At 33.7% G+C, this 25,664-nt stretch overlaps 2 protein-coding genes across 4 annotated transcripts; one reads left to right on the top strand and one right to left on the bottom strand.

Moving 5' to 3' along the window:
- The first annotated feature begins 6,389 nt into the window (after positions 1–6,389).
- Positions 6,390–11,225, top strand: LOC117242490 (2-phosphoxylose phosphatase 1). Its single transcript, XM_033509202.1, has 4 exons — positions 6,390–7,769; positions 8,241–8,408; positions 8,495–9,060; positions 9,130–11,225. The coding sequence occupies exons 1-4, from the start codon at positions 7,679–7,681 to the stop codon at positions 9,871–9,873; spliced, it is 1,569 nt and encodes a 522-aa protein (XP_033365093.1). The 5' UTR covers positions 6,390–7,678; the 3' UTR covers positions 9,874–11,225.
- Positions 11,226–11,272: 47 nt separating this feature from the next.
- On the bottom strand, positions 11,273–24,984 carry LOC117242487 (A-kinase anchor protein 9-like). Of its 3 annotated transcripts, XM_033509194.1 has the most exons (19): positions 24,651–24,984; positions 24,110–24,231; positions 23,784–24,041; positions 23,534–23,707; positions 20,859–23,465; positions 20,203–20,343; positions 19,773–20,059; positions 19,010–19,704; positions 18,809–18,936; positions 18,304–18,360; positions 17,555–17,722; positions 17,078–17,146; positions 16,508–16,822; positions 14,107–16,444; positions 13,051–14,036; positions 12,701–12,976; positions 12,433–12,609; positions 11,986–12,365; positions 11,273–11,928 (listed from the first exon to the last, which is right to left on the bottom strand). In XM_033509194.1, the coding sequence occupies exons 2-19, from the start codon at positions 24,173–24,175 to the stop codon at positions 11,820–11,822; spliced, it is 9,231 nt and encodes a 3,076-aa protein (XP_033365085.1). In that variant the 5' UTR covers positions 24,176–24,231; positions 24,651–24,984; the 3' UTR covers positions 11,273–11,819. The 3 variants fall into 3 exon arrangements, with proteins under 3 accessions (XP_033365085.1, XP_033365086.1, XP_033365087.1); XM_033509195.1 differs by lacking the exon at positions 18,304–18,360 and having other exon boundaries at positions 24,651–24,983; XM_033509196.1 differs by lacking the exons at positions 17,078–17,146; positions 18,304–18,360 and having other exon boundaries at positions 24,651–24,983.
- Positions 24,985–25,664: the final 680 nt, after the last annotated feature.

Here is a 25,664-nt window from a genome sequence, read left to right on the forward strand (position 1 = left end):
AAGAACGCGATCATTCGTCAACGCAACGCTAATCGAAAAAATTATGAAAGCAATCCCGATGAAATACATCGCAACGCTAATTCTTAAAGCGGATTTAATGTAAGTTACTATTACTAGATTGAATAAAGGCTACTTCAACTATAATCGATAATCAAAAACCGTGGTACTACGAAATTAATCCAAAATTAACATCGCTTTAATTTAACTTTAAGTAAAACAAAACGCGAGAAACTCTAATTGTACGCTTTAATAAGTTCTAGCAATTCACGATCGAAAATACTGAAAACAATCGCGACATTTTACAATTCGTAACACTAAAGCAAACGCGATCATTTTTTCATCGCAACGCTAGTCCAAACCGTAATTAATCAGTCGCAACGCTAATGCAAATACCGCGACTAGCCCAAATGAGGATGGGCCGACATATACGTCGACAACAAACAAATTACAACTAATACTACTACAAATACTAAAGACGAGCACAGTGACAAAATAGTAACAAGAATGACTTCCCATGCTCTGTATCTGGATGACCCAGAGGATGGGCAGTCATTAGTAGTTGCCCTCTTGAGTGGCAGTTTGCCGGGCCTCTTCGGCTCATAGCCTCTTCTTTCTTCGGGCGCGATGCCCGCTGAAACTTACATCTAGGCTCGAGACTTTCTAAATCGCAAACCAAAAAATAACTTATAAAGGTGAAATAAAAATATAAATCGCGGAAGCTGGCCCAAATGCATATGGATGAACAACGATCAGAGCGATCGCTGTCCGTTCGCATGTGCGTGCTCGAGCAATACATAAACGCTCGTTTCGAAACCTACTCGCGACCACGATCGCGAAAATCGAAAAATCGATCAACTATGCCAGAGACGTGACATTCTGCCCCGTGCCAGGCTTCGCCATCCATTTTTCAAATTACCTTTCCTGAAATAGATTGGACACGCGAGAATGAGCCTACCCGACCAGAGAGAGACCACACCAACGCACTCACTCCACGATTCTCACACATACCACTCGGGCGCAAGAACCTACACTAGAGAGGACGTCCCGGGACACCTCCGACACCCGAGTTTGACACACAACTTGCACACTCTAATGTACGTACCATTTTACTGAAATCGACTGACGAAAGTTAGCGACCATTACTAACAACACGATAAAAGTAAGTCCTGTGACTTGTTGATTGTAATTCGTATAAATATCCATAATTCAAAGAAACGATAGGCGGTACGAAATTTGGTACCAATTATTATCATTATCATCTTTAAATTTATAATGAACGGAATAATAGCTAAAACGACGCAATTCCACAGCCTAACCACACGCACAATGTGGAAAGTACGTCGTTCACGATACACTAACGCATCGTCAATCGCTTAGAAATTGTTATAAATTTGTCAATGGTCATCGTATCCGTTGCCTTTCTCTCACCCACGTAGCACCTGGGCACGTGAGTGAGGTCCTGGCAACGAATACAGAAGGGGTTAAACCTGAAAATCCTAACTAAAAATGATATTTATGCATCTATTTTGTATTTAACGGGCTAATCGTTCTTCATTTTGCAATTTCAAATTTTATTTCAAATTATTATCACTGTATACTCTACTTTATTAATTTAATGAATTACCAGAATTCTAATATCGAATGTGTTCATAAAAAGCAATATAACATAATTATTCGCTCAAATAATTGACTCTAAACTCTAACAAATTATTGAAACTTTAATATTGAAAGAAAGAATAGACGGAATAAGAAATTTATTTAATAATTGAATCAAGATAAGATACTAATGCCAACAACCTCAGGCGATCCCTTCGTCGAAACACAATTTGAAAAGTATGAAAGCAGTACAGAAAACTTGTTGCTTCGATTCCGAGATCTGCCTGTCGCGAAATTTCTTCTTGCGCATAAAATTCAAGACATTTTTGTACGGAAGGACTAAGCTTCGATATCTTTCTATTTTTTAAATTAATACTCAAATACAAATATAAAAGCCAAACAATTAATAAAAATAATTTCCATTTTTAATGCAACGAAGTCGGAGGATATCCGACTTCTCCACGAAATATTCAGTTGTCATTCCGACACTTATCTCATTTATTCAAATATTCACATCTCATTTATATACGTATATTTGTATGGTTATTTAGCTTCTGCAAATATACATTTTTAGTATATTCTGATTTTAGAAGTAATTATAGTGAATCATTATATTAATACCATTAATATAAAAACAAATAATATAATACAAAAACGCGATGTGCAAGAAGATCTATCCTCGACTAATAAATAACACACAGAAAAAAGAAATGTTACTACTCACGAGTATAATAAATACCCGCGGTCACTGTGCTCGCAAAAAATTCTACGTAATACAACCAATCACCCGTGCCGATTCGGACCTTTCGTCCTACGACATGATTGAGTGACCGGAGGAACAAAAATACATGCGACTCACCACAGATGCGAAGAACCTGTCATCGATGCTGATCGTCATAGTCCAGAAAGTCATTATCAATGACGTCATCAAACAGGAACCATCGAAACCCATGGCACAAGTGCAGGTTACAAACAATCTGTAATAAAATATTCAATATCACAATTTGTTCTTACGTTGTTTGTCCATATAAAATAAAGATAAAAATTGGTATTCTAATAATTGAAAAGTTGCACTTCATTCGATAATAATTGAAGCAAAACGTATGCACAAATATTTAACTACATAATTGGAATATAGTATTCAAAGCTTTCATAAGTTATTTCTACATTGCTGTATAGCAATTGTGTAGCAAAGATTAGTATTGGTCCAATAAAAAAACGAAAATAAACATGTACATACGTCTGCCTTTGTATAGTAACTCAATCATTACCAAATCTGCATAAGAAGTCAAGAAATTGATTATTAATCATCTGCAGCGTCGTTTTTGTATCGATTTAAATTATCGATTATAAATCTCCCATAGCCTCAGTGCTGTAAACTGTTAGTCTTTCATCAGCGAATAATATATACAAAGGAAAACCAACAATTTTAAGTAAATGTACAAAAAACCAATAACTTATAATATTTGAACAAATTATAGCAAAATAAATCAATAATAGAATTCAAATTACGCTTCAGAGACCCGTAATATAAAGTATCGATGACTCTAATCGTCAAATATACAATCAACGATAAAAGTACAAAGAAATTACGGAAAGCTACTTAATTTTACTAAAAAATGACGATTGATAAGTGAATAAATAAAAACGTATTATTTTGATGATGCTGATAGAAGCGTAAAAATGATGATAAAATCAAAATTAAGGTACTAATAATGACGATGTGACGCGACGTACACTGGCTCCACGAATTTCAATACTAATCCTAAATTACCAATCGTGGAGACTTTAATATAGCCTCCGCCAATAGGAGCGCTCGGTTTGAGTTCGCAATATTTTCTGCCAATAGGAACAGACTTCCTTCTATATGAGCGCGCGATAATTCAATCTAATCAAATGGTCAAATTAATTAAATTGTTAAATAAACAACATATTTAAGATAATGTTCATTTCCAATTGCGAATCAAATTATCCTCTTAACGGAAAATTTTCGTGTATTATACCTATCTATTATTAAATAAAATATAGTATAGTAAAGTAGGCTATAGTAAAAGTAACACTACGATATATTATTTAAATATTCATACTGTTATTAATATATATATATTATTAATAAGTAATTAAAACATATCAATAAATAGAAGAAAAGAATGCGAAAAATTATCCTACCATGCTTTATGAATATATCTATTTAATAGAAATGTTATTATTATTAAAAATTATTAATAATTAGTAACTTAGAATAGTTGTTGAGAATTGATAGCAAAATTATAATGAAAAAAGAAATTTCTTTAATCGAAAATAATTCTTTGTTATCGTTTACTTTGCTATTAATTGATGTATAAATTAAATAATTGTACATATGTAATACTAGAGAAGAAATGAAAGTGTTTACGCCCGTAGTTCTAGTTGTTTCACAAAATATAACTACATAATTGACATATAATATTCAAAGATGCTTACATTCTTGGCTTTTGAAGCACCACTATGTTTTCAGGAAGCAAAAAGAAGGAAAAGGAGTGACAAATCTTTAACAAAATATGACAGTTGATTAAATTGATGAATAGAAGACATATTTAAAGAAATATCCACTAGCAATTATGAATAAAATTATGATCTAATGGGAAATTTGTGTTATGCAAGTATACCTATCTATTATTAAATAGAATATGGTATTAGTAAAAGTATCATTATAGTATTTCATTTGATTATTCATACTATTATTAATAAATATATTTCAATAATTCAAATATATTAACAAATAGAAAAAAGTGAAAAAGTTGTTGTTTTTTCTGTTTCATAAGTAAATTCATAAATAATTGTTTATGTGTATTGCATACTATCAAAGAAGGATTAAAGCCTTATTTTGACCTAATATAAAGGTAATAAGATGCCATGTCTATTCTATACCTCGTCTATGGTAGAAATCTAATTTCACAGTAATGTAACTGTGTCGATTATTATCCGTCGTGATGATCGTCGTGCTTGATCTTGTAGCCTTGGCAAGATCATTGCCACCATAACGATGGCGCGAAAAGCAATCGGTGATTATGCGCGCCTCTATTGCGGAATGCTCTGCATTTAATTGTGTATAATGGCGCTCTACTTGTACGAACGTGTCACCACAGAGGGCTTGATTTGATTAATAAAATGATCGCTCAAGGATCATCTTATTAGCATAGCATACGACCTTGTATCTTTCGCCATCTTACTGGCACTTTTTATTATTGTATGTGATCTTATCGCGTTTTTCTTCGTGTTTAATTTTCGTTCCATTATACTGTTCGATTACCATACATGAATCCTTGAAAATTTAGTTCAGTGACTCTGTCTCCACAGCCGAGTACGCGAGATTCCTTATGCAACTATAGTTTCCGTGTCCTTGCGTCAATCCAGATTTCAATTAAGAAATCGGGAATCTTTCTGTTTCGCAATCTATCCTCAACAATAATTCATCATCATTATTGCAAAAATACTAGCAGAACAAGCAATGGAAAGTAAAGCTTTCCATAACTCTACTGTGTTTTTATAATATTCTTGTGCCTGCTGCGCCAGTTTTTTAGAGACCTATTGCCCTATTATCCTAGACCTCGATAAAGCTATAATAAATACTGTCTATTTCAACTTAGCTAATTAAAATAGTCAATTCCAACCTTTTGTACTTACAAACATCTTGATACATACATTTTGTATGGTGTGCTAAACGACAACGAGGAAACGGATGTTGACGTCATTTTGTGGCTCTAGGAGGAGCTGGGCACACGTGTGGCGTACGTCTACCGTAAATATATTCTGCTTAAGGCTGATGGCTAGATTGTCCATAGTTGATGTCTCGAGCTCTCATATCATGTCAGTTAGCTCGAGTTACCCGCGTATCTCGCCTCGTGGAACCGTAATCAACTTCGTCTACGCCGTCTGCCGACTGATTATCAATTCAGTGCCTCCGCCTAGACATCCCCACCCTCTGTAGGTAGATGTTCGATAGCCAGAAATGGCAAAAATAGTGGATCAGTGCTATGAAATACACTGGTGAATTATTCAGTAATCCGAGTATCAAGTATTCGAGTTGTTCAACTAACTGATATTACTTATTACCTGTTTCCTTAGTTGACGAATCTCCAAACTTTTCCGTGAAAACATTAATCTTCTTCCTCTGTAAAATATCGGATAGAAATAAGTACTGATAAGGATCTTAAAGTCGTCTAACATCTTTGCTCTTTTTTTATAACATATAATAAAATAAACTCTATAAATACATAATAAAAAGAATTAAAATATCGAAAGTATTGGAAGATGAAAGTAAAGCTTGTCTTCGTTAAATCATATATTTCACGTTTGCGTGAGATTTCATTACAGATTATTAAAATTAATTCGAAAGCATCAATAAAATGTTTGCAGGATAAGCAAGGCAAGATTCAGACGTACACCTGAAATCGGAAATAGATACACCAGCGCCTGCGCTCCCAGCTCACCTATTTTCACTCTTTTAACCGAGAATCTGCGTTTGACAAAGATTTACCTAACGAATGCTCATACAAACACTATATACTAAAATAATTACTTTGTTCTTGCAATATATTTGTATAACATTAGAATGGACGTTAAAAGTAATTAATGATATTTAATTAAAATTTAATTTTCTAAATATCAAATTCAAATGTTGACCGTCATATCAAAAACTTTTTTTACGTGTCTTTTCTCCTCCAACTATAATATTTATACAAATAATATAATTAAATATATTGAATAATTAAATTAAGAAAAGAAGTTAAAGTATAGAAACAAAAAGAGATTTCAAGTACTGTACGTGAAATTGTTAGTTATTTGTTCTTTCTTCTAGCATAGATTTTTATATTTTTCTGAGTCCAGTTTGATGAACCGTTGAATATCGCGCATTCCCATCGTTGAAGCAAACCTCTTTGCAGCTCTCTCGACCGCGGATCGAAATGGATTTAAAACAGAGACCAGGCCAATTGAGCCGCACACATTGCGCGCAAGCGCGCTTCGATAACCTACTGTCGCAAGGAGCGCGGCTTACCTGTCGTAGTCGCAGAAAAATGTTTTAGTAAGGTTGTAGCTTCGCTCGATCTTCGTTGTGAGTGATCTCTTTAAACTTTAATTCTTGAAGTAAAATGACTCAGATGTAAAAAGTGAAGATTGTTGTCATGAAATGTCATCGAAACTCGTTGATCCACGCTTGACGTATGATAATTCGATATTGTTATTATCATTGTAAAAACGCAAATTTGTAAATATGTATGAAAATTTGGTGATAATAATCGAAGAAGGGTAAATGTTCCGCGCGAAAGAGATATTTTCCTTGAATTATTTTCGTGATAAAGGAGCTTCTGGGAAAGGGGTCGTTCATCGACTCTTTCAACTTTTTTTTTCGTAATCGAATCGTCCAAACAATGCAGATAACGAGCCTGAAAGTATATAAAATTAAAGTGTAAAGAGATTTGCGAGGAAAAAGAAAGGCGCCTGCGCTCGATACTAACCTGCTGCGATTTAACGTGAGTACGGAGGTACTCGATATACTTTCCACATCTGTTAGGAAGTTCTTATTAAATGTACAAACCTGTGAAATAGTAAAATGATATTATAAACGTAAACAAACTCAACGAGAACCATCAATATTACATCTACATGCAGTCCGTTAACTAATCGTAAACGAGGAACGATAATTAATTTAATATAAAAGCTCAACACCTTCAACGGCAATAAATCACGAAAATAAACAAATAATTAATAGTAAAATAAAATTAGTTTAAGGATAATGTCAGAGAGTAGGTCAGCATCTGCATCCACCGAAGTATTCTGGTTGGAGCCAGTGTCGAGGAGGGACGTGAGAAATTCGCTTGACGACGTAGTTCACGGGATTTTCATCCCTTTGAGTTCTCCAAAAGCTATCAGGGTAGAATTATGCAGCAGGATCGTTGACAAGAGAGGATGCAGCTTGGAGAAGTGTCGTTGAACCGGATTTACTCTGGTTGTTCGATTTGGTGTTACCGTCAGCTACGTCCTCGACGTCGAGGTCGTGAGATTCAGGAACGTCCTGGCTGGGTCCAGGATCGGCCGCAGGATGTTGGCGGAAATGGTCCGACTTTCTTACCAGCATCGAGCTTTCTATTGCTATGTCATTCTCAGCGTGTGGATCTTTCTCCTCGTTGCTGGTAACTAAAGAAACCTGATATGTTTTTCCTCGACTTCTATCTTTTTTCTTTCTGTTTTCAGCATATATCCTAATTGTTCCATGCATTCGATATTTATTTTTGTAAGAAGGTTTCATTTTTATTTATTATTGTATTTGTTTCTTTTAAATATATAATAAGTAATGCTTCTTTGAAAAGCACGTTGATAACAATGCATTATTTTATCGTAGCGTGAGCGTTCGTAAATAAACACACGTAATAATGCGATTAACTAGCACATACGCGATTTCACATTATCGGCTTCGTTGGCTTATTGTGAGCCGTATACGTAAACACGGTTAAAGAACCCTTTGCCATCTGATCTCTTTCTTGTTACTTCTTTTTATAGCAAGCGGATTGAATGCCATCCTATCGTTTATATAAATATTCATGTATATGGATTCCAAGATAATGCAATTGTTTAAAATAAAACTGTTTTGTTGAATTATATAGGTATGTACAAGTACATTGGAATAGATGAAAAGAGCTCAGTGCAAGCCAGAGTTCTAGACAATGACATTTCCATCAGGGAATTTCCCAGGAATTTGAAAACCGATATGAGAACCAAAAAGATATTTCAATTTTGTAATCCTCCAAGTGATATCACAGCAGAAACAGAAGGTATAGCAAACAAAATATTTTACAATTATTAAGTAATCATTAATTAATAAGCCAATGGAAGAATCATGTGGTTTTTCCATATTTAGGAAAATTGGATGGGAATTTGACATTGGGAGGGATTTTAGTATTTGTTCGGCATGGAGACAGGGGTCCTTTGGCGCACATTAGAAATATAAGCATAGTAAATTGCGGTGGAGATTTTAATTCCATACCTGAATTAGAAAGTTTATACCAGAACTATGTGAACTTCTTGCAAAATGTCTCCAGCTACTCCAGAACTGCTTGGGCACAATTCTTAGGTCCATTCCATGGTTTTCCTATGCTGCCCAGCAACTCTAAAGATTGCAGAATTGGTCAATTGACTACACTTGGCATTGGACAATTGTTAAAAACTGGAATCGTACTTAGAAATGCTTATTATCACAAATTGAATCTGGGAAATGGTTCTATATCTAGCAAAGACATTGTTGTGTATAGCACTAGGTATCGAAGAACAGTCCAAAGTGCAGTTGCTTTACTCTATGCCCTACTAGAGACAGATGGTTTCCAAAATCTAGCCAAAATAACTATGCAAGAAAGTCAAAGCTATGCTTTTTGTAACACAGACTGTGCGTGTCCCGCCGCTGAAAAATTCTTCAAACAACACCTAAAAGTAATTAAATTTTAACCTCTATTATGAAGTTAACATTGAGTCTTCTTAACACAATGTTTCTTGTTACAGGAAATGTCTGATCATTTGAAATCTCATCCAGCGGTGGCTGAGCTTATACGACAGGCTTCCAATGCAGTCTTCGAGATCCCTGATCAAGCCCAAATGACAGATCCAAATACTTTGAAGGATGCATTGTTAACATACATCTGCCATGGTGCTTCCTTGCCCTGCATAGATTTTAACACTCAGAGGGTTTGTGTGAAGACTGAACACGTAACAGGTTTGTTCACTTATACAGAATGGGAGTCTAAACAAGTGGCAAAGAGCAGTAGCCGTAGAAAATATGGATTGCTAAGAGCTTATGGACTACTTCGAAATATCGTTTCCTACATGCTACGAATTATCTCCGAGGCCAAACCTAAAATAGTTTTATACTCTGGCCATGATAAAACACTGGAATACCTCGCAACCGCTCTTGGAATCTTTTCTGACAAGTTGACTATGCCACATTATGCTTCCCGCTTCGTAATCGAGGTCTATCGGATAAATCCGAAGAACGAAAACCACGTAGCCAGTGATTTCTACTTCCGGGTGGTGATCAATGGAAAAGATTTCACCCAAAAAATTCCGTTCTGTAGAAATGCAAATTTTTACAGTGTCAGCTACATCGAGCGCAATGAAGTGGAAAAAACGCGGCGAGATTCAAAATTGTGCCCGATTGAGACGATCATCAGACAACTTCACGACGATTATTTCGGACCATTCAATGCAACTAACTTCAAGGATGCGTGTACCAATCATAAGCGCGGATAATTAAAAGTTCTAAAATTTCCAGATAAAAATTTTTTATCAAAGGCTATAGTTTGTTTAACACATTGATTGCCACGGTGGTCATCGATGACACACGTTTTACTAAATATTTTAGAATGCTTAAAATAATATAAATTTCGTGGAAAAGATTTTCAACGACGTAAATAACAGATAATATTATCAGTAAAATCCGGAATTTAACACAAATTCATATTTTTAAAGTCATATAAAAGATTCATATATGAATATAATTACAATAATAAATACGAATATAAATATGAATATAATTACAAAAATAAATAAAATACAGATTCGGTAAAAAGTTGCTTTACCCCTGCATTATACTTTGGATATTTCATATATTTTTTCATATCATGTATATTCTGCACAATTTTCCACTTTCAAATTTTCTATAGATGCATAAAAATCCGCACTCTAATTATCTGAATAAAGTGCACAAATACGATGTAATATTTTGTAAAAACTAATGTTGTGGTATAGTACATTTCAGATAAAATATGTAAAATTCGCGTGGCAATCAACGTGTTGACGTTCTAGCGAGAGATCAAAGAAATGAAAATCAATCAGGAACTGAAAATCGAACATTCTACAAGCTCCTTATACTTAAACCGGAAGCGAGACGCAACGCAATGTGTATTTGAATCTTCATACGAATAAGTAATAAGTACTAACGTTTGAATATTTTATGACGAAAGTATTAAAAATTTATGAAAACGAATTGCAACGTACGCCCATCGAATTTCTTTTATCGTTAAGAGATCGATGCTTTATTACGGAAATATCAAAGTATAAAATATGAAAAAAATGATAGTAAAATTTGCACTGTTTAGATACTATGTCTTCGAACGAATAAGAAAAAAGCCTTACATTCTTAGATTACGTCTTACAAAATCGATTGTAGCTTTAAATATACATATATATACATATAAAGCTAGATGATCGCCATATATTTTATCACACATCTCACTGTACATATGTAAATAACTTTTGTCAAGCAGAAATTGTGTTTAGTGTTTTCAATGTTCTTGAGGAAATTATAGAATCCTATGTAATTCACCGTCTTTGCCATTGTTAATTAGTATCATTTCCTCGTTAACGTAAAATTAGTTCTCGTTAAATTTACAATGGACCAGAATCCTCGTATAAGAACGATCATACTTAAAGTGCTGTTAAAATCACTTATCTACTCACCAAAAAATTCCACAGGTCGAGACTAGCATCGCAAAGCTGTACAAAATAATATTTATCCAAAAAAGATATACGAGGCACTGAAATGTAAAATGAAATTATAGATACTTTCTTTTGTTAAAATACATACTTATATCGTAAACTACTATAAACGGGTGGTTCATTAATCTATTCCTATCAACGAATCACGATCTGATAAAAAGGTATTTTATTTTTTATTCACAATATAAAAACGTACAGATCATCAACAAATAAATAATAGAACACTTATTACAATGTACAAGGCACAGGTTTGTATCCTTATAATAACAGTATGCTTAAGAGCAATATTTCTATCAGTAACTTTGGTAAAACACAATATATAAGCACTAGTATGACGTCATCTTGTTCAATTATTTAAAAATATTACGGGTACAGATAATATTAAAATTATAGCACGCATAATACATCATCCTCTAATAATTGGTGTGGAAATTTAACACGTGTTCGACATATCGTATTTTCTATGCTACAATTTTATATACAATTTGTAGAAAAAATACAGCTGAAAGAAGCTCAAATTTTTGCAACAACATGTTTTCCGATAAAAATGCCCAGTTTCGAACGTTTTCGATTGGCGAAACAATCGAAAACAGCAATCCCATGCGGATCACACAATAATGACCGCATTCAGAAAACAGTGACATGATAGTTAAATCACTGTTTACGATACTTACAGAACTTAGGTACAAAACGTAATACTATTCTGGAATAATCTGAAGATTCCCAGCCTCTGCTAAACCCAATCTCTGCTGAACATTCTTCAGTCGTTGGCAATACTGTTCAAACGTGTCAAAACCACCATCTCCACTAAAAATCGAATTTCAGATAGTTAAAATGTTCATTTTCTAATAATTCTTCACTTACTTTGCGGTAGTCTTATCTCGAACAGGAGGCGAATGATTTATGGCGGCTTTTTGAATTGGTAGAAAGGACTGATCCATGTTCCATAATAGAGTTTTCACACCAATTCGTCTGCCAATATTCCATCTCACGATTAACCACTTCATTCTATGGATACTAATCAAAACAAGCACCGCACTCCTAAATCGAACTTTTGGCGATTTCTTGTTACGGCCTACCACAGCGTAGGATCGTTGGTCTCTGGTCAATTGGGCGAGTACACATAGAGTATTTTCTTCAGACAATTGATAGCTACCAATTACAATTAACAAATATCGTTTCTGATATGTTAGAGCCTTGCGTCTGCTTTCTGCTCGCAGAAACTTTCCATAAAAATGTTGCAACTGTAAAAAAGAATATTATCGTATCATTGAGCACAAAATGAATATATGAAAAAAAGATAGAAATTACCTTTTCTATTTCTGGGATTTTAGCATTTGAAACTTGAGGTCCCTTATTTCGTTTGATTTGATCTTCGAGTAATTTAATTCGTTGGTTCAATTGTTCCTTCTCTTCCCTTGATTTTATCAACTTCTCTTGAAGTACAGTCTTTTCTGTCATGTATTTTTCATTAACTTCACTGAGATCCTATAAACCATAATATCAGTCATAAGATACAACAATTCATAAGGTAACTAGGAGTTTATTACTAAAAGTTAGAAAATATTAAGTTCATTACATTTATCTTTTGCATGAATTTTGTAGGCATATTCTCGTTTGTAAATCTGCTCTTCAGTTCCTTTGTGAGCTCCAATTCTCTCCTTGTACATGCTTTTACTTCTTGTTGTAACTCAGCAATCACATCCCTAGAGTTCTTCTCCTCATCTTTGACGGCCGATAACTTTTTAAGTAGATCAGTTTCCCTTTCTTTAAAAGTCTCAGCTAGCTTCATCTCCCGTTCTAGAGATTCCGTTAATTCTCTCTTTGACTGTTTCATGTCAGCCTCCAAATCCATCTATCGAAAAATTAATCACGTGAAAACAAATCACAAAAACTAGTCGTTATAAATTAATATATTCTTATACTAACTATCACATCTCTAGCATTATTGATTTCTCTCCTCAAAGCCTTGAGCTCACTATGTTCACTGATCTTTTGTTCTTGTCTCTTAGTCTCCGCATCAGACATGGTTTTAATTCTCTTCTGTAACCATTCGCCTTCTTCTTGTTTCGCTTTTAGTTCTTCTTTGGTACGCCTGAGATCAGTTTGCAAGTGATCATTAGTTCCCTTTATCAAAACCAGATTACTTGTTAAGTTCTCATTTTTCTCCACTTCCACTTCTAATTGCTTCTCAAAATGATTCTTCTCCATCTGTAATTTCCTCAAAGTGTCCTTCAGCTCTGTGTTTTCCCTTCCTTCTTTTTCAAAGCTTTCCATTAATGACAGATATTTCTTCCTCTCAGCTTCTAAATCTGTTAATTTTGATAAGTCATCGACTTTCTGGGATTGTACATGGTCTTTCATCAAACTCAGTTGAATCTCTAAATTCTTATGCTCATCTTGTAGCAAGGACAATTCATTTTTAAGCTTCACCTCATTGTCTAAAGAATTCTTCAATTTACTCTGGAGGGTCTCTATTAATTCTGAACAACCAACTTGCATTGCCCTATGCTCCTTTTCAATCTGAATCTTTAATTTTCTCATCAAATTCTTCTCTGAAGATAATTCTTCATCTAGTTTCGCTATTTTCTTTGATTTCTCTGTTAAATCTGACTTTAGTTGGAAAATTCGACCTTCGTATTCTGTTATCTGGCACTTGAGCATTTCTGTTTCTATCTCTAAATCATCTTTCAGCTTCTTCAATTCTTCATTGATTTTATTAGCTTGACTCAGTTTTATTTTTAGTTCTATATATTTTGCTTCTTGGAAATCCTGATAAGGAGTTTGTCTTTCTGTCTTTTTCTTATCCTCGTCATCGTTTTCTATGGCGTTCATAATCTTTCTATCTAAGTGTGCCGATAAATTTAACTCTCTTTGCACCATGTCTTCGATGTCGATATCATCTTGCAATCGTTCTGCAAATTTATACAATAAATAATTATTGTAATAAAACTATATTTTTAATTTATATAAAGAAATACTTACGTGCAGGTAACTTTAGGTCAGACAGATCTTTGTTTAGATTATCCACCATATTCCTCAGTTCAGCATTTATCTTTCTTTCATCCTTCAACTTCTTTCTCAATTCCACAACATTTCCAGATTCCTTCATCTTATTCTGTATAGCTTCCAAAGCCTTGTGCAGACTTTTGCTATCGTCACTCATTTGTCTAATCACTTTATCTTTTTCTTTTAAGTATTCCTGCAGATGATGGATTTCTTGATCCTTTTCGTTAGAAGGTGAGGATGTTCCTGAGAAGCTGGTGCGTCTGGCCATTTCTTCCAATCTTCTAATGACCTGATCCCTGTTGTTTAGACCTTCGGTCAGTCTTTGAATTTCATTCTGACATTCTAATAATTCTTGTTTGGTAGATTGGTACTTTGTTTTGAATTCGTACAACTGTTTATTTTCATTTTCGATCTCAATATTGCGGGTTTGGATAGTTTCGATAGTAATATCTTTTTCGAGAATTGCATCTCTGAATTTCTGTAACTCCTTTGCCTGTTCCTGGAGGAGAATAGTATATTCCCGTGTCTGTCCTAATTCTTGTTCCTTCTCTTCGATATCCTTTTTTAACTTATTATTCTCTAAATTCAATTCTATTATAATTTTTTCGTTCATTTGTATCTTATTTTTGTGGTCTTGCATTTCTTCATTACTCAGTTTTAAAATATTTTCTATTTCCTGAAGATCTTTTTTTATTTTATTCTCTGATACTCGTGACAATTCATATTGATTCTGATAGAAACACTTATCTCTGGATAGTGTCTCCACAACATTTTTAAATTCCATTTGCAACTCGTCGTAAAGTTTCTGCAGAGCTATTAAATCATCTTCTCTTTTAGTCAAAATTGCTGATTTCATATCTAATTCCTCTCTTACTGCCTGTAATTGAATTTCCAAGTTCTCCACCTCTTTCAATGTCTCATTGATGGACGTCTGAGTGTATTTCATTGAAGGAACATAAGATCTATTACTACTACTGTCGTCACTTCTCTCATCAGCACGTTCTCTTTGTGGTAATTCTTGCGTTTGAGTACACTGTTTTGTTGACTGTGTAGCATGGTCAGTTCTGTCACTAGAATTATTGTTTTCCAACGTGGAAGATTTCGACTCCTGGCCACTGTGCAGTAAGTCTAAGATTCTAGATTGTTGACTGGAATTTGCTGATAGACTTTGAGAACCAAGGTCTAGAAGAGGAACCTGAATTATCTTAGTGCTGTCCATTAAAGGTACAGTTGAATTATCTATACTTTTTGGAACAGGTGAAGTAGGAACTTTGAAAGCAGATACGTTAGGTAAGTTTTGTGTCGTGTTGGCTCCTCTGATGGCTTCCGTAGTCTCTTCGCATTCCGAGTGAATTGATAGAATATCGCTCAATGTACGTGCACTATTCTTTGCCTCTGTCTGTCGTACCAACTCTCTTAATTGTGTTTCGTCCAGATTCAGTGAAGAATATATCTCAAGTTGCTTTTCTTTTTTGGATAATTGTTCCTTCAAGTGATCTATCTCCTCGTTCTTGTCTGCTAACATACTGTCTATTAGTCTCGGTAATTCTAACTGTGCATGCTCTTGAACACCAACTTTCGCCTGAAGAATCTTTTTCTCCTCTTCAATAATTTCTACGTGCTCTTTCAACTTTTGAATAGTAGCACTTTCTACTTGCACCACATTTGCAATCTCTGCTTCCTTCTCTTGCAATAATTGATTAATTCTATCCAATTGATTCTTCATGTCCTGCAATTCTAAATCTTTGTCAGCAATGGTTCGTTCTAAAGATTGAAACTTGGCATTAGCTTCATGAAGTTGTAGTTCTAAGCGTGATGTAGCCTGTCTCTGGGCAAATGGAGCGCTTTGCTTGTGTTGCTCCAATCTACCACGCATTGCTTCTATTTGAAACAATTGCTCAGAAGTGGTTTGCTGAAGAATTTCCTGCTCTGCTTGCAATTCCTCGTTCTGGTTTTTGAAAGCAGTAACTTGCAATTCTAAATCTTTGATTCTTTTTAGTGCTACTTCTTCAGCTCTGGCATGTTTCAACATTTTCTCCTTAAGTTTAAGTAACTGGTCGAGAGGTAACATTGGAGGTGCAGTAGGATCATCGGGAGTAGGGCACCGCGAGGCATCTATTTGCTCTCTAATAGAGACATCTTCGCTTGGTTGACTCAAACTCAAATTGGAACTACACATGTGCGCAGATTCCAGTTCTCTAATTCTTTTAGTTAAATGATTCTGCATATCGCGAAGTTCTGTTTTCATTTGCTTCAATGCCGCAGAATTCACGTTGAATTGTTCAGAACTTAACTTGTGTTTTCTTAATTCCTCCTACAAAATCGTATTTTTAAAAATGTATGTTCTAACAAAGTTAAGTATTTCATTAAAATTTACCTGTAAGTGAATAATATGCTCATTTAGTTGCTTGCTTTCACTACCCATCTTAACAGCATCCAGTTCTTGGACCAACTCATGCTGGTTCTTAGTCTGCGCAGCAATCACAGTTTCTAATTGATTGATTTGTAATTGAAGAGATTCTTCCTTCTCGGTTTTGATCTGTAGTTGTTGTTCCAAGTCTGTGATGATTTCTCTAAGTACCCAAATCTTGTCGATAGCTGCTTTCAGTTCACTCTCGGTTTCAGATTTTCTGGCCTCTGTGTCAGACATAAGAGAGGACATCTCTCTCATCTGAGACTCTAGAACCTCCACCTACATTGTATTCGACTTTTTAATGAAACTTCGCAATTGCTAAGTTTATTCCATTACCACAACCATAAATTAAATGCTGGAAAGCATCACCAATATGTAAAGCACACAAAAAATAATTGTCAAAGTGACAAAATAAAAGATACATGCATATCATCTTAATTTTTATTAAAATGAAATGTATACTTTGTACTTAGTAGAGCCTGGATCTGAAATATTATTAAATGTATTAATTCTCATAAGTAAATGACCACTCACAACTGCACCGATGTCAGATGCTTGAAGCACAGGGACGTCTGACGTTGCTTCGGGTGATAGTGTAGACTGCTTTGTGCGACAAACAGAAACCAAAACCAGAGTGCAGGAAAACTCGTGTTAATAGGTTAGTGATAATGCGTGTTATAAGCTGCCTAATTACTTAATAATATAGTTGACAATATAGCTGACCATAAAAAATGAACTCAATTATGATATCCCAAAAGTTATCTATTAGTTTGATCAATTTATATGAGATCAGTAAAGATCATTAAAAAATCCCAATCCAAGACAAATAGAAATAATCATTTTAAAAAATTTCTGAACTTGAATAAAATGTATTATTTAGTCCGCACCATGTAAAGTATCCAAAAAAGCAGATGTTTTGGGTGTGAATGAATATTTCAATTAGAATCGTAAATTGTTTATATCAAATTATTGTATTGTTAAATAGTATGAATATAATGCCCAAGGACTCACCTCAGATGTTATGCGTTGATCTCGTTCCTTTTCTCGTTCACGTTCCTTAAGCTGTTCCTGCAGAACATATACTTGTTTCGCTGCTTCATCTCTCTCAGCTTCTCTTTCGCTTGCTTGCTCATCCAGAAATCTGCGAGTTGCTTTTAATTGCTTATCTGCTGCCTCAATCTACACATATTTTCTTTCAGTTAATATCAATAAAATCGAACACTTAAAAAGCAGAAAGTAGAAAACTTGAATAAAAATAATCAATAAAATGTACACTTCAGCAGCTACATGAGTTATAAACTTTAATATTATTTATATCAACACACATTTAATCAATCAAAATCAAAAATAAAACTAAAAACAAATGCCTTTATGCAAAATAAATAGCAGCAAAAATAAAGTGTTCTGAAATACTCATGAAAAATGCTCATCAACTTTCTTCAAACGTATTCTTTGTTACTAAATTAATGCAACCAGGGAGGATAAGGAAGAGTTAGTTCACAATATTAATAGCATGCATATAAGAGATTAATAGCAATAAACATACTTTTAATGTAACACATGCCTTGATTAATCATTAGGAAATTATTATTTTTAATGATGGCATGAAATTTAGTAGATTCTTATGATAAACCATTTCATCAGAATTGAGAGAGTCCATAGCGTTCTTGTCAATTTATTGTTAAATATTGCTCGGTTTGCGGTTAAAGTTAACTTACGGAACAGCTTTTTATAATAGTATTAGTAATTCTATAATTTACCTTTCGGCGGCAAACCCTGTGAATGTATGGGGTAGGAGTAGGTTCTAAAGGCACCTGCTGGCAAGATAACAGAACGCCAATCAATCTTTCTAAAAAGCTGCATCACGGAGCTATACATTTTTACCGGTCGTTTATCTTTTTTCTTTCTTTTCTTTCTCTTTTATTTCATACGTTTTTACCGTAAATTTTTTTCTATCGATTTCTGAACACGAGATCATCTATCGATTGAAATACTTGTCAAATGATAATCGAATCTATTAAAAGTTAAATATTGATGCATGGATAATGAGACTGTTCATTATGAGTTCAAAAACAAAAAAAGAATGTCTTGTGCAATGTATGAACAACTAAGCTCGTAGATACAGATAAAATAATGGACTACCAAATACAAAACTCGTCTTCAATATGCAATACACCACAACTGTTTTGTATGTAGCATACCAACTCTATATAATGAAAATACATGCAATCGGTGCATCCTTTATAAGAAGAAGTTGCAGTTTACCTGTTGCTGCAAATCTTCCTTTTCCCTTTTTGCCTCTTCCATCAATTTTTCAGTCAGTCTAGATTGTTCATCTATCAGTTGCAACAATTCTGTGCAATCTCCTCCTCCATTTGATAATACATGTCTCACTGAAAAATAAAACATAATTTCAAAAGACATTCATTGAAAAGTTCAATGTTCATACCTCAAAAGAATTCATACCTTTTTCTTGCAATTGTGAGAAATCTTGCAAAGTAATGTCAGTACCTAAGTCATAATTTTCCCCATAACCTTCTGTGATTGTTTCTTTTTTATTCTCTGCATTAATTAGCTTCCTTTGAAGATCTAAAATAGTCATTTTCAGATGACTGATCTCTTCTTGATAGCCGATGACTAGAGCTTCAGCATGATGAAGTTTCAAATTCAGTTCTTCATTCATTTTATTTAACCAAAGAGTATCTTTCAAAGGCGAGCTATGTCTCCGTTCTCTTGTGGATAAAGAAGTGCTAAGAATTTCAGCGCTTTCAGATTTCAAGCGACGTACGCAGTTGTTCAATTCTTGCTTTAATTTTTCTGTTATGCACTCATCTTCTTCCAGAATAGTTGGTAAAGTTTCAGCATTGCTATTTATTATAGAAACTATCTCGGTAGTTTTTGGAGCAAAATGGATCCTTTGTATCTTCATTTTGGAAGAGTTCAATAAGCTAGTCTCTTGGTTCTCTCTTGATTCGTTGAATTTCAATCCACCAGTTTTATCAATTTGCATGGCTTTTTCATTAATGACGCTATCGGATAATTGACTTTTAACAACTTTGGTAATAAAAGTATTATTAACTTCCTCTTCACAAATACTAAAGTACTTTATCAGTTCTTCAATCAACGTTTTAAGAGTTACACACGTTTTACTTAAGGTATTCCTGTTTAACACAAAATGTTTATAAATAAAAGATAATAACGATTTTTAATTTTCTCAAAATGTAAATACCTTTCTTCAAGAATTTGATTATCTGTTACTACGCCTTTATCAAGATCTCCTTTTTCACCATAATTCTGAACACATTCTGACTTAATTTTATTAAGTTCTTCCTGATGACGATCGATCATTCTAGCTACAGTTCGAGAATGCTCTTCTTTTAAACGTTGCATTTCCTCAGTATGGGTTTCTTTAAGTAGTTGCATCTCCCTCTTTGCATTACCAGTCAGTTTGTCTCGTAATTCCAACAATTCTGCTGGCCAATTATCTTCTACATCCGACTCGACCGTTAAAAGTGCCTATTGATTAAATTACAATGACATGAAAGTGATAAATTGAAAGTGAATATATCAGTAGGAAACTAAATTTGTCTTGGATGTGTTCGAATCAATTTTTTGCAGAATATTAGCATGTAAATTGGTGTGGCTAAATCTAAAGCTACCTGAATTTGTTCTTGGAGCGCATTGACAATATCCAACTTAGCTAGTGCGATCTGTTCTTCCAATTGATGGTTGTAGGCCGCTCGTAGTTGCGTTAATTCACCGTTTTCCAACGCACCCGCATCCCATTCTGTTTGACAATGCTGCATGCATACATATGTGGTCACACAATAGCATGTTAGTTACGAGAGAAATAATACATTATAATTGTACTCAGTTCAAGCTAACGACTTTGCTTTACAATTTATAATCTGTGACCTTTATTAATCGGAAACTATTCTAAAAATGCTTTCAAAACAAAACAATGGTTTTTTGACAAGAACAAAATTATTAAAAAATACAGGTTTCAATTAAATAAATTAAAGAATCATGCGTTTCATCGAAAATAAATAGAATTATAGAAAGGAATAACATAAAAAACATACTATTGAAAGATTAAAGTAAGACATACCAAATTTAAAAAGTGCAATCTAATGTACATAGCAAAGTGAATGAAAGAAATCAATTTTTATTAGCATGTAACACATATTCTTGAAGAAGAAGAAGCGATTATAATGCACAAAAAGATATTCAACATTTAACACAAAAAGTAAGATAAATGAAATGCATTAAATACACAAATAAGAAGTTCATAAAACGATCAAGTTATCTTGCTTACCTGATTTGCCATATTTTTCAATAACTCGCATCTTTCTTTGTCCTTGTTATTGTATAGTTGTCTTTCATACATATTTTTCTGTTCTTCTAAAGATTTCTCACATTGCAATTTCGCTTCCTGCAACTCTATTATTCTGTTTTGCAATTCTTGTTGCAAAGTTTTGATATTTATTTCATACTCTAATTCAGACTTATAACTATTAAAATTTTGGCTGGTATGCTTAGATTGCTCATCCTTTATTGGAGAACCAAATCTTGAACTATGCTCAGAGATATTCGAAACGTTCAAACAATCGCCAGCACCCCCGAAATATAAGCCTTCAGTTATGTCAGCAATTTCACTATCATTGTCTGACATCTTTTTTGACTGCTGACTAAATATTTCCTCGGAATATTGTTTTTCCATCAGCAAACATTTTTGTTCGAAATACATACGCAGTTCTTCCATTTCCTTCGCGTGTCGCATTTCCAGTTCGGTTTTGAGATCGTTTAACTCTGTTGTGCCTCCTTTTGCGCTCAACATTAATGATTGTACTTTTCTAATTTCAGATGTAGTTTCAGTTTTTATAGCGTTTATCTGCTCGTCATGAACATGAATCAGTGCTTCAATTTCTTTACGTAAAGTCTCCTTCTCTATTGTTAATTGATTTACAGAATCTTGTAGTGAATGCATATTCTCTAACTTCTTCTTCAAAGCTTTATTTTCTTCATTCTTATGTTCCTTTTCTATGGTAAGGTTTTCTGAAAGATTAATGTAGTGATCCATTTTGTTTTTTATTTCTTCATAGTCTGCCTGTTGACTCATTAAACGTTCTACTTCTTTCAGCAACCGTTTATTTTCTTCCAGTACAAGCATTAATTTTTCTTGTAGCGATGCTGTTTTGTTACTAATATTAGGATCTTCGGTTTTCTCATCAAGAGTTCTATTTATATTGATGCTTTTATTGTGTGTTGTATCTACAGAATTATTAACAATCCTATCCAGCTTAAATTGTTTCATTAAGGCACTGTTATAACTGGATGACAATGAAACATCAAGTTTACTATCGCTTAAAGCTAACGTCTGATTCAATTTTTCCTCTACCTCTGCACACTGTGCCCATGCTGTGGCTAGTCCAGTCTTCAACTGTTCACGCTCTTCCTCAGATTTCTTCAACATGTCTGCCAGATCATACATTTTTTTTATGGATTCTGCAAGTTCTGTCTCTTTCAGCTCAAGGGTCATCTTAAGCTTCTTGATTTCCTGTTGATCCTCTTCAGTTTTGTGCAGCAGATCACTGATGGTATCTTTCATACTCTGACTAGATGATTTGCTTTCTTCTGCTAATGGCAGGGTACTCTGGCCATCCAAACTGTTCTTCTTCAAGGAACTCAGCTCAGATTTGTATTTGTCGCATACATTTTTCATATCCTTAAGCTGTTTCTCATATGATTTCTTTGTAAGATTTGCTTGTTCCAACTCTTCTTTTGACTTACGAACATCCTCTTCAAGACCCTCAATCTTACAAATTAAAAGTTTCTCGAATTCTGCTTTTTCCTCAAGCTTTTGTTTTGTCAACTGATATTGAATCGCCACTTCGTCAAAAGTCTGATACGTAGTTTCATTCAGTTCGCTTAGAGTACTCACGTTTATACCACTAAGTCTGGACAATGATTTCTCTAAATCATAGATTTTGTTGCTTAAAGTTCTTTCATGAGACTGACTATTTTCTATCAACGATTGCGCTGTCGAGTATCTCGACGACAGATCATCGAGTTTAAATTTTAGACTTTCATTCTCTTCTTTCAACACAGCAGCATTTGTTAAGGCTTGTTCCAAGGAACGTTCAATGCTTTCCTTCGATTCCAGAACCGCAGTCGCTGCTATGTACTTTGAAGTGACTTCCTCCAATTGAAGTTTATGCAACTTAATCTGTTCGTGTAACATCTCTTTTTCCTTTTGATGATCTAGATTTTGAATGCATGTAACTTTTTCTGCCTGCACTCTAAACTCATTAAACTTTGATTTTTGTTCGTTCAATTCAGCTTGGGCAGTTTGTTGGGATTCAGAGCGATTCATTAACTCGAGTTTCAGAGTTTCCACAGTTTTCTTATAGTGAGCCAACTGCGTTTGAAATATGGAGAGTTCTTTGGCATGTCGAGTCTCCAGATCTGGTAGTTCCTTGTTCAAGCGATCAGCCATAGTCTTATTTTCTTCTTTCAATTGCTTTAGATGTTCTTCATATTCTTTTTGGATATTCATTACCTCTTTCTCATACTTTGTAGCTTGTTCTTTTAATTCCTGTTGATGACGTGCAGTATTTATATTCATCTCAGTTGTAAATTTTTTTAATATATGTTGCATATCTTGTTTTATCTTATCTACACGCACTTCATACTGTTTCTGTTGCTCTAAAGTCTCGGCGATGTTTAAATTTTTGTCAGCAGCATTTAGACGGATTTGTTCATTCAAATTATTAATTTGCAACTTATAATCATTAATCTCAGCTGTTCGAGTTTCTTTCTCCATTTCCAGTGTCTGTACATATTCTTGATTTTGGGTCACCTGACTATTTAATTTTTGTATTATTGACCTTTGATCGCTTACAGTCTTTTCTAAAGTATCAATCTAGAAACCATCAATTTTCTAATAAAAATCTCTTTATTTTGTGGTCATAAAAAATATGATTTTCTTACCTTTTCTTCCAAGCACTTATTCTTATCACTATCTTTACAAGGTATCTGCATAGCATTTATGGAGTTCAATTGACTAGCAAGATTATCTCTTACAGACAGAGCATGCTGCAGAGACCACATTAGATCTTCTATTAGCTTATCTCTTTGATTCACTGCTTTTTCAAACTCTTGTAGCTATTTGATTGAAAATAACACATGACTATCTATATATACTATGTCAACAAAAAAAAAAAGAACAGATTTTACATACTTTTATATGATACAAAGACAAGACATCTCTACTGTGGATACTACTACTCTGGCTTTGAGAAGAGTTTGGAGATGAGGCCTCTGCTCTCAAGTGATCAATTTCCGCATTTAAAGCTTCGACTATGGCTTCTTTCCCTTGCAACAACTCTTCTAATTGAACCACCCTTCCTGCAAGACCTTCTAAATCCCCATCTGCTTCTCCTTCGCTCATACTGACACTGCTTTGTGTCACATCTTTTGAAGAAACTCCTTCATGCGGCTATAATCAATGGAATTAGTGCTTTGATGTTCACAAACAACAAAATAGATTTAAATTCCTATTCTTACATCAGATTTTCTATGTTCCATAGATTTGTCATTACGGAAAGATTCCTCATCGGATACTTCATCCATTTGACTATGCTCGAACCTTGAGCTTTACTAATTCTTTCTACCTTATATCTCTCCAGCTGAAACCACAATTGTATATTATATAAAAATTTAAATTTCCATATAATTTTTCAAGTTCAGTTTTCTAAATGTCTTATTTATGTTCCACGTTTACCATATTAAATAAATCTCAAAATATCAAATAATATACTATGATCTTTTGTATCCTACATCAATGTGAACTTTATGGTGTTCGGAATCCATATTATATCCTTACATTCCTCCACCATACTTATCTGAATTATAATAGCTACAAAAAGCATTTCTACACCTTTAGAAGTATTTATTTTTGCATTTACATATTAATTAGATCCAGGTATATTAAATTTTGTATCATTTAATAGTATATTTACGTCTACAAAAATTTGATACTATCGGAATAAAATGTAAAATATGATAAAAAGATATTTTATTGAAAAATAAGGGTATGTTCAAATACTTTTTGTAGCCACTACATTGAGTTGTCGGTTGAAATTTACTTTGAGAAACCAAAAATTATTGACTTTTTTTATATATTCGGATAATATTCGACAAATAGAATCCAAAAATATAAGTTTTGAGTTTAAAAATCAATTGGTTTAAAAGTTATACGTATATAAAACCAAGAATTTTTAGCGTATTTTACACGTTAATTTGACGCCATATTAGCTTGTATCCATTCGTCCAATGTGTGAAGTCACTAGCTGTAAACAGATACACGTGGGTGGCGGGATAAGTCAAATGTTTTTATCTGCAAGCGTTTTGCACATGTTTGGTTTTTCGCGCTAACACGATTCAAGACTTGCAGATAACAATTCTCCCAACGCGTTCGAAGTGTTCGCTTTTATTTTTTTTCCACGGTTAGGTCTTTTTTCGTTTTATTTTTTTTACCGCTTTCTTCCTTTTTTATTTTTTTTTTTTATTTTCTTTTATTTTCCTCTTTCTTTTTAAATGTTTTACTAGTTTTGTTGTATTATTATAAGTACTTGCATAACAAGCTGAAAAGCCACACAGTTTTAATGAATGGTTAATCTCTTGGTAGTCAATATTCATTAGAATTCATGATCATATCAGATTCATATAAAAACTTTTAGGTGCCAGCTTCCACTTATTAAATATTAATCTATACAATCTTCGCGACAACAATCGATCGCATACAAATACCTAATTATATAACAATTATACAATATTATATTAATTATATAACTGCATAAAAACATAAAATATACAAATATATAAAATACAATTCAAGAGACAGTTATAAATGCAATAATAACATAACAATAGTTAACAAATAGTTAGGTATTGCAAATGGATCGTTAGTAAAACTTTTGATTTATTAAAAGTAGAATTAATTAGAGTATGATGTAATAGATTGAATACATCTTGGCCATCATAAAACAATATTATTTTTGTAAAATATTAGCCATTTCACATGCAACAATCCAATGTCTTACTTGATTTCTTTCTCTCC

Source organism: Bombus vosnesenskii, unplaced genomic scaffold, assembly GCF_011952255.1.
Source record: "Bombus vosnesenskii isolate JDL3184/JDL3185 unplaced genomic scaffold, Bvos_JDL3184-5_v1.1 scf7180000016274, whole genome shotgun sequence".
NCBI lineage: Eukaryota > Metazoa > Arthropoda > Insecta > Hymenoptera > Apidae > Bombus > Bombus vosnesenskii.

Bases quoted from the DNA above. Each gene is read 5' to 3' on its own strand.
- LOC117242487 (XM_033509194.1), bottom strand. From the start codon at position 24,175: ATGGATGAAGTATCCGATGAGGAATCTTTCCGTAATGACAAATCTATG. The intron at 23,708-23,783 runs GTATGTAAAATC...TCAATCAAATAG, and splicing joins TGTCTTTGTATCATATAAAA to CTACAAGAGTTTGAAAAAGC. The intron at 12,610-12,700 runs GTAATGAACTTA...TATGGTTTATAG, and splicing joins AATTCATGCAAAAGATAAAT to GATCTCAGTGAAGTTAATGA.
- LOC117242490 (XM_033509202.1), top strand. From the start codon at position 7,679: ATGTTGGCGGAAATGGTCCGACTTTCTTACCAGCATCGAGCTTTCTAT. The intron at 7,770-8,240 runs GTAACTAAAGAA...TGAATTATATAG, and splicing joins GATCTTTCTCCTCGTTGCTG to GTATGTACAAGTACATTGGA. The intron at 8,409-8,494 runs GTATAGCAAACA...TTCCATATTTAG, and splicing joins TATCACAGCAGAAACAGAAG to GAAAATTGGATGGGAATTTG.